Raw genomic sequence first — 16,065 nt, 5'->3', positions numbered from 1 at the left:
TGGGACCAGGGGGGGGGGGCAAGTGCCCTCCTGACTCAGGAGGCATCAGTTGCCCATGGTGGCAACACTCTCTTTTTCATCATCAGTCCAGGGAGAGTCCAGGACTACTTGCATTGGCAAGTAGTAATGACACAGTTTGGATTGGATTCCCAATCACAAAATTATCCACCCTGCCATGCACATATGGCATAGCAGAAGGCTTGATTATTGGGACTGGGGAACAGATCCTATTGCACCATTAAGTGAACATGTGCCAGGGCCCTGTCAGCACTGGATTTATGATCCAGAAACCTTGTTCTGGGCAGACCCAAATGCTCAGACTGACCACAATTTTTTCATTTGATAATAGGCTAATTTTACTGATACACAGTGATAGCAGATAAGAATAATGTAGGCAAGGAAAACAAAATAACCCACCTCAATATCTACTATATCCCACCTCAATTCTATATCTACTATATCTTCAGTCCTAGGGCTGTCACAGAGGGAAGGTACATTTGGTCAGCGTATGAGCTTCACCCTGTGGTTCTCTTTTGAATGTCAGATGTCATAAGCCTGGAGGTAGAAGGCCAAGACCCACCCTTCTCCCAATCTGGTGGGTGAGATGGGCTGGTGGTGTGGCCTCTGTTCATGGTGGCTTTGGGTTTCCCTCTCAGGGACCCTTTGCCACTCTGAAATCCTTCCTTTTGTATTCTTTCTCCCCTCTAATATCTCTTCATCCTGGGCATTATTGACTGGTTTTCATGTAGTTGTTATAATGTCCACATTCTGTTCTGTCAGCATAATCCTTTGTTTCCAACAAATCCATCACATGCACACATCTTAATTTAGTTATTTTACCAATATCTTAATTTGGCCTGTCCACCAAAATCAGAAATTCCAAGGACTCTGCAGTTGGGCACTGTGACCTAATGCCACCCTATCTCATATTACAGAACAGTGTGGTACGTTTGTTCAGTTTCCTGGCCTTTGTGTCTGCTGGCTTCAGACACAGTGGGCCTTGAAGGAAGCTTTGTCACAGAGAGGGTTTTAGAAACCAATTAACCCTTGCCATTACCCTGAACCATTATTCTAATGTATATCTACTTTACCTACAAGCCAATTCCTAAAAGCAAATCTTTAAATATAATTTTCTAGCCATCAGGCCCTAAAAACAGTACATGAACACAATGTCAAAGCAAGCTTGAAAAGACACAATTCTATGTTCCTCTTTCTGGGATGCCCTTTTAGCACCTATCTTGATCATGTGTTTTATTATAAAATATTTCTAATTGTATTATATTAAAACTTGAAAAGTCTTAAAGATGGACAGTCCTGTATGTTCAAGTAATGATCCTGGCAAATTCCATTTTCAGCAGGGCTTATTAAAACCGTGTTAATAGAACTAATTCATCTAATCTGAGCACCCTTTTTTAACCTGGTTTGCAAAACAGACATACACACTCTATAATAGCTGTTCTCCCAGCATATTTTCATTCTGAAAATCTGGTTAGGGAAAGTGCTTTATGAGTACAAGGTTATCTTTTTTTTTTTCCTTTTCTGTTTCACGGTTTTTTTCTAGAATCCTGGATCCAGTTTAAAAATAAATGTTACAGGTGAATAACTTCAGACTTTCCAAACAAGAATATTTCAGGTGTCTAATCTACTTCTTAACATTCACTTTCCAGGCAGAACAGCAATTATTTAATAACAACTTTGATTACAGCATCTTACTCTGCAGTTTTATTGCCTATTATTTTTACCACACATTTACAAACTATTATATTTAGGGTTTAACACCTCAACTATTTCTCATCATGTCAAACTAAAATTTGGCATAACAGTGACATCCCTGATTTCAAATTTTTCATGGATTATTATGTACTGCAAGCTATTTATTTTGAAGATTTTTTAGAATTTCACCACTTTGAAACCTCTGTCATATTATTGACATATTATATATCACATAATATGACATCCACATAGACCATTGGATTGGTGATGGCATATAGGATCAGAGCTACCTCTAACGTAATAATACTCTCAAAATGGAAAAACCACAAAATCAATTTTATTGATTTTTAAAACCACATTTTTGTGAAGTTCTAAAATTTCAGTTTCCAAGATCAAGATCAAGTTGTGTTCAACGCAGGAAGAAATTGTGTTCTAGGGCAGTTTCACAGTCTCATAGAATCCAGTTATTCAGATATAATTCCAATTAGCTTCTCATCTGAACTAAAACCTGAAGTCTGGTCCTTCAGCCCTTCATTATTCCTTGCTTGGGGAGCATTCTTGTTGACTGCTATTGCTAGAATAAATACTTCAGGATGTGGTACACAGTGAGAAATCTTTTAAGTGTGTTTTTTCCTTTTCACACAGCATTACTCTTGGTAGTGTACTTCACATTGAATGTACTTCACATTGAATGTACTACACTAAGCCTGTTGGAACATACAGAATATCACCCCATTGATTTCAATGTGATATTTTAATGATAATATGAAGTAAAAATGTATTTTATTGTAAAATACTTTGTTGAAAGATGCTATAAAGTGCATATAAAATGCTTATTAATATATCCATTATAATTCAAAGCATTAGTCTGAGTAGTAGGTAGTATGTATATTATGATTTGTTGAAATAACTTTTGACTGAACAACATGTCACTGAAGCAAACAGGTGGATCACCAGTGATTTCCCTGGGATTTCAAATAGGAAAAAGTATTACTCAGCAACACAGTATTTCACACTTCCACTGTATATAATATGATTAGATGCGAGTCAGCAACCTTTGTGCAAGGGTAAAACATAAAATCTATGTTGTTATCCAAATTAGATAGTAAAGTACTTTATCTGACACTGTACATAGTTCATATAAAATTCTTTACATGCAGGGTTACAAATCAGTCTAGCTGCAAGTAATTTATTACTTTGCAATCTGGCTGTTGTAAGGGGAAACATGTCACTTGGCTTGTCCAAGAGTATGGCAGAGTAGAATATTTTTTCATAAGAGTTCTTTGGTTGCTCCAGCTGGAAATTTGCTTTAACACCTTCTGTTATGCTAGTTAGTGTAAAGAAAAGGAAGCCAATGATAACAAAGCCTGGGGAAAAGTACTGGGTTCATAGTGCCTGCTTGGCCCAAGATATATGAAAATCATTCAGGAATTATTTTACTCCACCCAGTTCCTTGCATGGCCACATCAGTCAGGTTTATGGCAAGTACCGGGTACAAAATATTTTCTACTACACTTAAAAACCTTTAATTCTGGTGTTTTCACATTTTATTTAATTTTTGCAAAATCACCACTTTGGAAAAGATTCATAAATTGTTTTCATATTTTTGCCTCAAAAAGTCTAATGACCTCATTTAGATTAAAAACAAAAATCCTAGTTTTAAGTAACAAACAGTCTTATAATCTGATATTTTATTCCCGGTGTAACAGTAATGGAAAGATGAAGCAAGACTCTTTTACCTATCTTTTGTTTATTGTTCATATCTTTGCTTTTGTGGTATTAAGTCAAATTTATAACATCCTCAGTGTTTATCAAAGGAGACTTCAGTTTGTGCTTTTAATATTTGGAATAAAAACACTGGAAATTTTTCAGTTTTATTTTCAATATGTAAAATGAATTAAAAACCAAGAGATTAATTGCTTGAAAACTATCAGCTACCATTTAGTCATTAAAAAGAAATGTACAAATATGTAAGTTCCCAATACCAAATCACATAACTTATTGTATTTTTTATACAATTTGATTAGTATTTCAGAAGTTATTTATTCTTATTCATGTCAGAATTAAATGTTACGTTGCATAATTGTGTGTTTTTCCCTCCATTTTTTTCAACAATTTAGGCTGGTAGGCTGGTGGGGCCATGACTATAAAACTCGGTTTCTCATGGAAAACAGTATGTATCTTTCTATTTTGAGCTATGTACCTAGATTTTCACCAGTTATTTCAATGGAAAAGATTTCGCTTACTGGTGTTATACATGCTACACCAAACTCATTCCAGATGCATACTGCAGCTTCACTGAAGGGAGTAAAGTTATCACTAGAATTACTATGATGTATTTTCCTGTTTGCCTGTCTATTTGCTTCAGGATATTGTGGACAACCATACACAGCAAAAAAAAGGCCATGAAATAGATGTGAAATATGGGAAAAAGTTACAAACACACCTAAGTGGCTAGGCTGATAGTAGGGTGAGCATAAGTCCCAACTGGGCTGGAACAGTCCCAGATTTCATCACCCATCCCTGCCAGTTGGTTAAAATTGAAGCAAAAATCCCAGATTGGCGGCTCCACCCCACCTGTACGTGCCTGGCCCAGCTTCTCCTGACCAACGGCTGGGGGGTGGGTGGACAGTTGGGCTGAGCACTATTCCTCCTGCCTGCAGCAGGGATCGGCCAGTATGAGGTGGGCCAGAGAAGGAGGCTGGGGCTCAGGTACCCGTGCCGGGTGATCTAGGATGGCTGCTGCCAAGGCCGAGGCTGTGTATGGTGGCCCTGAGAAGCTGCCAGTGGTGATGGGGAGGCATTGGCTGGTGGAGCCTAGCGGGTGCCATAGAGGGGCCACTTTCAGCTGGGTCCAGCCTCTGGAGGTGGGGATGCAGCTTGGCCGTGGGCCTCTGCACTGTCACACCCCACCCTGCCCCGTCATCAGGGCTTCTGGGAGCTGCAAGTTCAAAGTGTGTGTGTGAGTGTGTGCGGGTTTGGGGGGAAGGGGTGTGCACATGTGAGATTGGGGAGTGTGTGTGTGTGGTGACCCCCATCCCAGATTTCCTTCAAAATTATATACTCACCCTACATATAAGTCTCAAAAAGCTAGAGTTTTTATGTTGAGCAGAAGTATGATTCATGAGAAACAAAATGAATACGGCTAGCAGAATCTGATTTTAGGTAAAAGCTTTACTGGTTTTGCTTGACTAACTCCTCTTCCCTAGATATCGGTGAGGTGTAAGAGAAAACAAAACAAAAGTACTTTGAGAGATTACAAGAGTTCTAAGCAAAAATAGAAAGATAGATTGGACTTGTCTTGTTGGAGCATAAGACATGAGTCATCCTCTAATACATATTAAAACAAGAAAAACTAAGTTTATCCCTTCCTTAATATTTTCTCTATCCCCTGGCCCCGGCTCTCATATAGTGAGAGACAGTCATTAAGTAGGGGCAGTTCAGAGGTGGAAGCCCGGCAATAAGAGTGAAATTAGGAAGTCTTTACAATAAATGAAAAGTGTTTCCTCTCATCCAAAAGATCTTGCTTTTGCCCTGAAAAGATGCACAATGTCAGTGTTTCAAAGGATGCGCTCTTAGACTGATGTAATGACATTTCAGAGCCTAAAGCAGTGATAGTCAACATCTGGCTTGCCGTTCAGATGCTCCCAAAAGTTCTATAATATGAATTGAAGCACTTCTCAACTTTAATGAAGATGAGCAGCTCATTTATACTACATTTCTTTTGTACATATTCCTTTGCTGATTGAAGTGGACTCTGCTTAGCTCAGATGGAGCACTGCATAGCACAGTTTGCAGTCTCCATATGTTTACTGCTTCCTGTTAATATGGCATGGTACTCTTTCTTCATTTGCCTTAGTTTTGCAGTGAAGTAGCACACTGACTTTCAGTGAAGATATTCCTAGTTCATGGCAGTGAGATAAAATATTCTGGCCTAAGAATAGCTATAATAATTTTAGTTTATAAAAACTAGTTGCTTTCCTCTACCTCTTCAGCAGCTGGTGGTACAGTCATCCATTGGATAATTTTGGGCATTTCCAATCCAAAGAATGAAAAATATTAACTGTTCATAAACATGTTTTGCATTAATGTTCAAATCCTGAGATGCCAGTAACTTTAATAAAAGTTTGGATTTGAGGAAGGACTTCAAAATGATTTTTTTTTTAAATGAAACTAATCAAAGTTATTCATTTTCCAGAATTACAGCTAAGTCCAGGAATCAATGGATTTCGTCTATCAAATCCTCCAATTTTATTAGTCTGCTCTCTACATGCAAGTTTAGAGGTAAGTAATTATATTTTTCATGACTCTAAATGAAAACTGCACAAAATATTGAGTGATTTCCCAATTTCTCATCATCACTGTGTCTTGCAAAATATAAATATAAAATTAGGAACACTTCCTGGTGACTTCTCTCAAATTTTCTGGTTGGGTTCAGTGTGTTTGGATTCATTTGAATGCAAAAACCGGATAACATTTGTCTAGCTCAGGAGCCTCTCCTTTAGGTTTTTAATGGAAATTGTAGCCAAATCTATAATCTTCACTGGAGTTACTCCAGGTTTACATAAGTGTAACTGATGGGCACACTGAGTCAATGCACAATTTCAATTTGAAGATGTGAGGAAGTTCCACAGAGTGCCTCCCTATAGTTTCTTAATTCAGTTATCAGGAGAGCAGAGTGGGAGAAGCACAGTCTGGCCACTCAAAAAGTAGGTGTTTGCACCTGGAGTGATCTCCCTTATTCTTGGCAGCACATCTACCACCAGAAGGTGGCCTTGGGGTCTTCCTGAAAATGAAACCACTGGGCTGAGAGGCGGAGTGGAGGTGGAAAGGGAATATATCTTGGCACTAAATTAGTTTCCTAGGGGAATACATGGAAGGATGATGTTTCCCTGGCCCAGCCAGCGTGAACTTTCCTCATGCATGAAATCCTGGGTCATGTTTGGCCATGGGAAATGATATTATTGCCAAAGGTATCTAATCCCATCTTTGTGTAGAAAGGGCATGATTCATATACAGATATTCCTATGATCAAGCTTTGAGAAGAGCATTCAGCCCACTTTGGAAAATGTACAGACACCCCTTAGATGTGCTTTGTAATGGCACAGTCACATCTGCAGACAGAGCCGTGACTCTGTGATGGCTCAAATTTACTCCTACACTCGTAAGTTGTGTAAAGTATTCAGGAAGCCTTTGTAGATGAAAATGATAGCTTTATATTGCTTTCTGTTTGCTGCAGTACTGACAGTCTTCAGAAGCTACTTTTAACACCTGGACTTAAAACAGACTTGGCTAGCAAGGTTCTGTCACCTGTCTGAATGGAGCATAATTTTTTAAATGATTTCAGAAACCGTTTTATTAGCCCTAGCCTTAATGGTAAAGGCAATGGTGGAATAAAAAGAACTCTTACACACCATCTTTTCATCTACTTTCTTTATGTAAGAAAAATAATACCTTAGACATATAAAGTAGACAAAGTCAGAAAATCACCACCTGCATTCTCTCCAGCATTACATGCTATACTGAAGGGCTGCAAAAGGGCACAGCAATGATTCTTTTTTCCATTTGACAATTTATTTTGCTAGTCCTTAAGCATCCAATATATTCTTAAACTTTATGTGACCTTAGAGATAAGCTAAAAACTATTTCGTTATGACCCAGATTGTCAGTGCTTCAGTTTGTGTGATGTCATTTAGCCCACTGCAGGGAGTCTCAAACAATGAGAGCTGATCAGTTTCCATTGACTCCCCTTTTCATGCCTACATTACCCTTTGGCACAGTCAGGACTTCCCAGTGATAATTGCTCTTATACAGTGGGAAACAGAATAGTTTTCATGTCTGGCAAAAAATGGCTTGTGAAATTGTATGCCATCTTGTACCAGGACACAATAAGCAGAAGGCAGTGTTTCCAATGGAAATGATGAAAATTTCAAGTGTTAATGCAGCTATTCCTCAGTAAGGTTTAAAGTAACTGTTATGGCAGTAGCTATTTTTTTAATGGAGAAGTTGGGAGAGCTCCATGGTCACATTAAAAAAGTCTTTTTACAAAACTCCACCCAGGGAAGAGGGAAGGAGGAGCAAGTATTCCTTCCATCAAGCCTAAATAAACAGGCTTACGCAGGCAACCTATGAACAGGATCCAAGCATCCTTCCAGCCCCTGCAAAATGCAGTAGCTCTGTAGCATGTCAGGTCTTGTAGGTACAAGCAGGAAATGACCCCCGGTCACTCCTGCCTCCTTCACATTCCACCTCTAATACTGTAAGGTCTCTTCATGAGCAGCCACATCCTGCAGATTTCTATTCCTACTATGGTAACATTCCCATAACAGTACTGGAATCATATTCAGTGGATATCTGCAAGCAAAGGAGTACTTTCAGAGTATTATCTAAGTCCCTGCTCTACTGGGTGCAGGCCACAACCCAGTGTCTCCTCCTATGCAGAGCAGCATCACACCATATAGGGCATTTTCTTCTTCTTGGCCTTATGTATCTCCATCCATTAGCTGCCAAGGGCCAGGCTTCAAAAGCAGAGATGGAGCTGGCACTAGAAAAAGCCTAATTTGTAGCTTGGCAGGTAGAGCTCTGTGCTTGGAACTCAAAGAGCTTTAAGCCAGGAGCTCCATCTCAGTGGGCATGTCTACATGAGATGCTACAGAGCAGTTGCAACGAGCTGCTGTGCCGTAATTCGTTGCTACAGTGCCATAGCATGACCAGGCACGAACTGTGACAGTGACGCTACCCTGAGGAGATGGGGCTGTGCAGTAATGCTGGTTACTATGCAGTCATTTAGCACTTGGTTAAACGGGTACTAAATGACTGCACAGTAACACCTGAGCAGTCTGCCACATGTGTAGATGTGCCCAGTAAGGAGGCCCTAGAACCTGTGTCTTCCTTTTCCTGGACAAGTGCTTAAAACACATGAATTACTGTTTTGAAATTTCCCTTCCAGAAAGCAAGTGTGATTGCCCATCATGTGGGCACACATTTCATTAAAGGGTCTCAGCCATGCTGAGATTTTGTAGCTACAGCCAATGGGAAGCTTAGCCAGCTAGAATTTAGGGGCCAGAATCTCTTTTGCAGGGAAAGTCAGGTGCTTTGATGTTTATTCTCTAGCATCTGTCCTTCCAGCTGATGTGGAGGATTTTCCCAAGATATCACCGACGGTAATATTCTAATGCTTTCAGGTGTGCCTGGCCAGGTTTCACACCTACACAGCAGGGTACGGGTGATAACAGCCTGGTAAACGAGAAGTTTGGTTTGGTCTTGATGTCATGATAATCCAAGACACAGTTTTGAAGACATCCACAGACAGCACTGCCATATTTTATCTGGTGCAGAATATCGTCATTTATGTTTACTTTTAGGGACAAAGTAAGCACAGATGACGCTCCACAAATTTTGAATGCTTAGAAATAGCAAACCCGCTAATGCTTTCACAGTCCTGGACCAGCAGCACCCTTTTGTAATACAGTTGACTTATTGGTCCTGCAGTATTTATGTACATTTTAATATATACAAACCAGATAACTTCTCTTCTAATTGCCAGTTTGTTTGTGTAGATTCTTGTGTGCACATGTGAATATGTTCATACCTATTATAATAGTAAGTAGGGAAACATTTTCCATCTGGTAATTATAACATATATAGTGTTCTTGCATTTTCAAAGTACTGTTGGTGTAATCTGTGTTGCACTGAGTAGCACTGGTATTACTCGTACTGTAGGGAGAGCTGCCACTCAGTATGAGTAAGTGTTGCAGTATCTCAGAATATTGTGGCTCTTCAAATTATGAACGTTATTGGAAAGGTCAGAAATGGTCTCATCTTTCTTTGAAAGGTTTCTTTTTTGTTGGTTTTGTTTTCAACAGCAGTAATTGCATTTTCTTCCTAATGATATTGTTTTCTTGTAGGTTTTTGGTCAAACTACAATGAAAGCACTGAGAAGGAAATCTATTCTTCTTACTGGTTACTTAGAATACCTGATAAAGCATCACTACAGTAAGGACAAAGCAAATCCAGAGAAACCTTCTGTAAAAATTATTACACCACCTCAGATTGAGGAAAGGGGATGTCAGCTCACTCTAGCTTTTTCTGTTCCAATCAAATCTGTATTTACAGAGCTGAATAAGAGAGGAGTAGCGGTGAGTAAATCATTGTCCATATTACTTGTTTTTCTGTGCCATCTTTTATGAATTTACTGCACCAAAATAACTTTGTTATTATTCCTATAGAGTCCCATCAATTCAGGCTTATGGAAGACTCCACTTAACTTCAGTAAGCTTTGGATGAGACCCACAGATGATAAATTTATCATTTATAATATGAAGGAATTTTTTTAATCTCAGGTTACAGAAATATGATCTTTCCACGCTAAGTTGAAACTGAATTTTTGGAGATCCAGAAATATTTATATAATGTCCTACCTCAGTCATTCCCACCAATATTCTTCATTCTATACATAGCTGCTTTTCTTTACTCACATAAAGACTAGTAAGAGATTATATGAAAAACAAGAAGTGCCAAGTTTCAGACCAAAAAATCCTGTTCTGTTGATATTTCCGGTCTGATTTGGTTGACTGAAGACACATAGCTAATTTAGGTAAAGATTTTAGATTTGTATATGCTGAATTAATGGAATAATAAAAAGTACTTATGTAGCTATTCATCCTGATTCTGAACGTAACAAGTGGACACTATTTTCCCATTGTGTGGATAAACTGTTAGACTATATTCAGTCAGGATCATTTTTGCCTTTGTGTTCTGTTCAGCACAGCTTTATTACCAGCAGCAGCACCTGGAGGATTAAATAGTAGAGGTTTAATGTGTGTGTGTGGCTGAATCTCTGAATCCGAATCTAATCAGGAGACCCTTTAATGTCTCTGAATTGTATTGGAACCCTTCGAATTGATTTGAAGAGATTCGGGAAGATTTGATTATTCGGACATAGACACTAGTGGGGTGCGAAACAGGCCGTATTCCATTCAGATTTGGCCAGAATTGTGGACAGTGATTTGATTAGTTGATTGGGATCACTGTCCCTTGATTCGATTCGGCCAAATCCAAGAAACAATGTGGGCACATCCTTGCAGTTTCTCAGGCCAGGAACCAGGGGTGCTAGAGCTAGCCCTGGGCTGCAGGGAAGCTGTGCTGTGGGGCATGGCCAACCCAGGCTGAACTGGCCAGAGAGGGGTTTAATTCCCCCTCCCTCTGCCACCGGCAGGGACCTGAGCTGTGTCTGCCTGCACTCCCACCTTGCTGCTGCAGCAGGGGGCACCATGGCCCCTGAGGCAGAGTGGGGCAGGGAGCAGAGTTAGTTTCCCCTCTACCCCATGGGCAGCTGGGTGGCTCTCTGCCTGGAACAGGGCCCAGCTGCCCCCTCTGCTGGAAGCCAGAGGGAGGAGGAAAAACCCTGTCCCTGCCCCCCCAGGGCCCTGCCTGGCCATGCCTCCTCCCCATTGCTGGAGCAGGAGGGGCAGAGTCTATCCGGGTGGCAGCAGCTCCTGTCACACTGTGGGGGACAGCGAGCCCTTTCCCAGTGAGGGGTTGCACTGTGGGTTTGGGCTGCGCATGGCAGTGCTGGGATCTGGGGCCAAAGCCCTACAAGCCCCCTCAGCACCACCATGCTCTACAGCTGCTCAGCCGGCCGCACAACGCAGCCCCTGAAAGGAAGCCATGATGGGCTCCACCCATCAGGCACTCACCGCTCACCGCTCCAGCTGCTGGGTGGGGATGGGGCCGGCCCCCGCTGCATGTTCTGTGCTGGGGCAAGCCACTGAGGGGGCTTATTCAATCCCCATTATTCTCCTCCTGAGTTTCAGCTGTGGCCTGGCCAGGCAGACCCCGCGGCCAGCAGCTAAATAAGCCCCTTCCTCCCGGGAAGGGGCTTGCTCCAAGCACAGAGGGGTTGCTCACACCACAGCTGCCCTGTGCTCAGAGACAGCAGCTGAAGAAGCCCCCTTTTGCCAGCAGGGAGCTGTCTTCAAGCACAGGGCAGCAGTGGCTAGGCCAGGCAGACCCTGCTGGGTGTGAGCGGCCAGCAGCTGAATAAGCCCCTTCCTGCCAGCGTGCTTAACATGCAAATGCCTGCATTTTGAGTGGTTTAAGTGTAATGTGTAACTGCACCCAGAGTTCAAGCATAATCACAAGATTCTCTCTGTATCCACCTTGCGGTGATTGCAGTTTGGGGCAGGGGCAGGGTTATTTAGTTGTCTGTTAGTGTGCTCGCCTGACTATAAGGCCAAAGTAAATTTTTGGCATTTTGTTCTGACAAATAAACAATGTGACATTAATTTACTCAGCATTCATTTTCTGTTTTGCAGTGTGACATGCGAGAACCAAATGCTCTTCGTGTTGCCCCAGTTCCTCTCTACAATTCTTTCCATGATGTGCACAGATTTATTGAAATCCTGGGATCTGCAATTACATCTTCAAAACAAAGAGCAAGCAATACTGCACTATCCTGTTCTTATTGATGGCTTGGCTGTATCTTTTAATCTATTTTTGACTAAGATGCATTTATCCTTTTGAGCGATTCTGTGCTTCTAGTAGGTTAGCCTACGTTTCATGCAATTTGCAAAAAAAAAGACTGTGCTTGAATAGTTATTTACAACAGACATACATTTTATTAAAGCTCATATTTCCACTCTGCTTTGACTTTGATTCCATGAATTAGCATGCTCTGTACATTTTAATGGGGCTTCTCCAAACATTTTATATAGTTTTATTCCATTAGGCTTGAGAAGTACAGATGAACTGTTATAGACCACAAAAAATAAAAATCCTTGTTGTACGGTAATAATGTGATGGATGGAACAAAGAGTGGAAATAAAGGGAAATTAAATCAATAATGTACCTAAAAGTTGCAGTCTCATTTGCATTTGTAATTTCTGTCAGTTTTATTTAACTGTACACTGTAGGAAATAAATAGGTATATCTTAAAAAAAAAGGAAGCCGAGCAGCTATTTTTTGGAAAACCATTAACTGGCATATGGTAAATCTCTTAAAAGGTCCATACATTTTGAATGTATAGTTTGGTTAAAGATCTAATGCTTGAATTTTCACTTCCTGACACACCCTGTCAGCAGTAGTATGTTTACACCCACTTTAAGACCCCACTTTAAGCTATTCCATAGTTTAAGTGGCTTTAGGGAATTTTTTCATGAGAAAATTGCACTGGTTTCACTAACTACATGGTCTTAAGCAGATTTCATTAAACTAGTGTTAATGGCTACATGGTCACTTATTTTAAATGAAACTTAGGTTGAGCTGAAATGGATCAAGCAAAATAAAACACTGTAAACCAAAATATGAGTTCACTCAAAGGTTTGCATTAGTTTAAAAACCAATGCAAGTCTGATCAATGCAATTTTCTCTTGCAGATAATGGCTTAGCATAAATAGGAATCAAGATGCTGAAAGTTTATACTTATTCATAGCTTCTATGTATCTCATGGGTTAATTAAATTCTCCTGGTAACAGGCTTTCTCCTAATGTGTTTGGTACTTCCTGTTCCAAGTCTGAAATACATATTTCTGGTCTTGAAAACAGCTTTTAAATGGTACTTCAGCACTTTATTTTCTTTGAATTTAACATTTTGAAGGAAGCTCAGGAAAAGTTTTTTGGCTGTTCTAAACTATTGGCAGTAAATGTCTACAGGTCCCCTGGGGAGTACATGGGGTACTGCCTCTAAATTTCAGCCTCTACCTGAGTGGGGGAAAGCAAGAGCAACATAGCTGTTCCTCTTCCCAATAAACCCTAAAATTAGATCTGAACCAAGAATGAGGACCCATGGTTCTGGATCTCTTTTGCATTTCCCTAGGATTTCAGGTAATAGAACACATACCCTTATGGTATCATTCTTTACTTGAAACCATCCCTGAGGATGGCAGCATGATACTTTAAATCCTCAGTTGTGGTGATATCTATGAATGATGTTATCACATTTTCAGGGAATGGAGTGCTCAGTGACCGTGGTAAGTTCATGTAAGATGAACTGCAAAATAAATCATTTGCTGATATTATCTGTGCCTGCAAAAAATAAGTACCCTTTCTTATAGTATAAAACTGATATAAGGACTAACACAGGGTTCTCATCTACCTGAAAAGCTGTGACTTCATCAAGAGCTTTTGATGACATCAAGAGGCTTTATATTATAAGCAAAACTGCATTATTGATTGCAGCTCTATTATCCTTTTATCAATAACCACAGCTTGATCTTTACTAGTGATTAAAAGGCCAGGTATTTTCACTATAAAATTCTTGTTTGCAATGTTTTTGTAAAGGGGGGAAAGCAGGGAATGGGGAAATAATTGCCACAAGTGCCCTAAAGTTAGAAATGTATTACAATTATATAATTCCTTGTTAGTGTTAAGTGTGTGCTTACATCATTTGTCGGATTGTGTATTGCACAGGAAAGGAAAAATTCTTCCCATTCCTCAGGGGCCAGGTACAGACATAGCACCTTTACCAGTATAAGTCTAATTCCGAACAGTGAAAAAGCCTAAGACTGAATTGATTCAATCTTCACAGGTTAGTGAAAACTGCATAGATTGAACTGATAAGCATGTGAACAGACATTTACTTTTGATTCCAGACATGCTATCACATATCTGCAGTGGCCCAGGCCAGAAACCTGGGGGTGCTAGAGCATGCCTCCTTGCTCAGCTGGAGCAGAGAGTTGAGGCCAAGGCTAGCCTGCGCACCCTGAAAATGGGGGTGGCGAGGGTTGTATGGGAGGTACAAAGCATCCTGGGATGCTGGGGGACTGAGAGTTAACTTGAATCTGGAGGGGATTTGGAAAGAAGTTCAATAAACTGATTTAACCTAAATCAGACAAGTCTGATACTACATCCATCCATCCATCCATCCATCCATCTCTCACCAGTTTCAGCCATTTTGAAAGTGGTTTATATTCACTAAACTTGTCTTATAGATTTGAACTGGTTTCCTATCAGAAGCCAATCTATATCCATAACAGAAGAGAAGTTTGCCACACATAGACTGCCACCCCTGCCAGGAGAGCAAATTTGTCTTCTGTTTGCTACTGATCTAAACTATGCTGCTTACAGAAAACCATGTGACTTAGATCGATTTTGCCTTTGGCTTTTTGAATGTTTGTACCTAACAATTCCTGTCAGGCCAAGCCTCTCTTGATCTGCTATCTGGTACCATGTACACCAGTAAAGGCTGTTCCATGGTTGGGTTGTCAGCGACTAGGGTAGGCCTGCATGAAGACACCCTGCAAGACTAAAAACAAGACCTGTCAAAGGGCAGATTGTTACCAGATTTGCCCATCACTTGGAGTGTGCTCATTTATTAGGGATACATTTCTAGGGTCTCTGTAATTCTGTCAACGTGCTGCTTGTGTTACTTGTGTTTCTATAACCGGACCTTGTCGTGCAGCTAACTGGACCTTGTCATGCATCCACAGGTGCATCTCAAGCAGGGCCAAGGAGGTGATCCTCCTCTATGCAACACTGGTCAGGCCACAGCTGGAGTAGTGTGCCCAGTTCTGTGTGCCCCACTTCAGGAGGGATGTGGACAACATTGAGAGGGTCCAGAGGAGGGCCACTCGCATGATCTGGGGACAACAGAGCAGATCCTACAATGAGAGACTGCGGGACATGAACCTGTTCAGCCTTTACAAGAGAAGGCTGAGGGGGGGACCTGGTGACCGTCTATAAACTCACTAGGGGGGACCAGAAGGGTTTGGGAGCGACATTGTTTCCCCTAGTGCCCCCTAGCATAACAAGGAATAACGGCCATAAGTTGTTGGAGCGGAGGTTTAGATTAGACATCCGTAAGAACTACTTCACAGTCAGGGTGGCTAGGAGCTGGAACCAACTTCCAAGGGAAGTGGTGCTGGCTTCTACCTTGGGGGTCTTTAAGAAGAGGCTTGATGCCTACCTGGCTGGAATCATTTGAGCCCACTTTTTTTCTCCTGCCAGGCAGGGGGTTAGACTTGAAGATCTACAAGGTCCCTTCCAACCCTACTTCTATGATTCTATATGGAGCTGTATCTCTCCCTTCTGCAAGTCGTCACCTCCAACGGAGCTATTTTGCAGGACTCAGTTTCAGTGGGGCTGGGTTCCTCTAGCCACCAAATCAGTCAAATACATACACATCCACACACACACAGATTAACATGGCACACCTGACCCAGCTGAGTTGATCAGTATGTACAGGCTAACACTCTCATATGCCACAAATCAGTTCATTAAGGTAACAAAAAATCAAAAAATGCAGTCAGACACAAGCACACAGGTGAACAGAATACCTCTAAATTAGGCTGGCTGTCCAGCATTCAGTTCATTAGGGCCAAACTGGGTCAATCAGCCTATACAAGCTGATCCCCTT

The 16,065-nt window shown here is 41.0% G+C and overlaps 1 protein-coding gene across 6 annotated transcripts in view; it reads left to right on the top strand.

Annotated features, from left to right (window-relative positions):
- KYNU (kynureninase) overlaps positions 1 to 12,357 on the top strand; it is a 130,282-nt gene extending 117,925 nt beyond the window's left edge. For 5 of the 6 annotated variants that reach the window (XM_019522464.1, XM_019522463.1, XM_019522462.1 and 2 more), the window contains 4 exons: positions 3,834 to 3,886; positions 5,912 to 5,997; positions 9,621 to 9,851; positions 12,030 to 12,357. In XM_019522464.1, the coding sequence (XP_019378009.1) occupies positions 3,834 to 3,886; positions 5,912 to 5,997; positions 9,621 to 9,851; positions 12,030 to 12,182 (523 nt within the window). In that variant the 3' untranslated portion in view covers positions 12,183 to 12,357. Of the gene's footprint in view, positions 1 to 3,833; positions 3,887 to 5,911; positions 5,998 to 9,620; positions 9,852 to 9,941; positions 10,071 to 12,029 lie in introns of those variants that run through there. The other variant, XM_019522465.1, reaches the window with a different exon arrangement.
- Positions 12,358 to 16,065: the final 3,708 nt, after the last annotated feature.

This window comes from Gavialis gangeticus, unplaced genomic scaffold, assembly GCF_001723915.1.
Source record: "Gavialis gangeticus isolate Ggan-Ray unplaced genomic scaffold, GavGan_comp1, whole genome shotgun sequence".
NCBI lineage: Eukaryota > Metazoa > Chordata > Crocodylia > Gavialidae > Gavialis > Gavialis gangeticus.
This window is presented reverse-complemented; position numbering and strand designations above follow the sequence as displayed.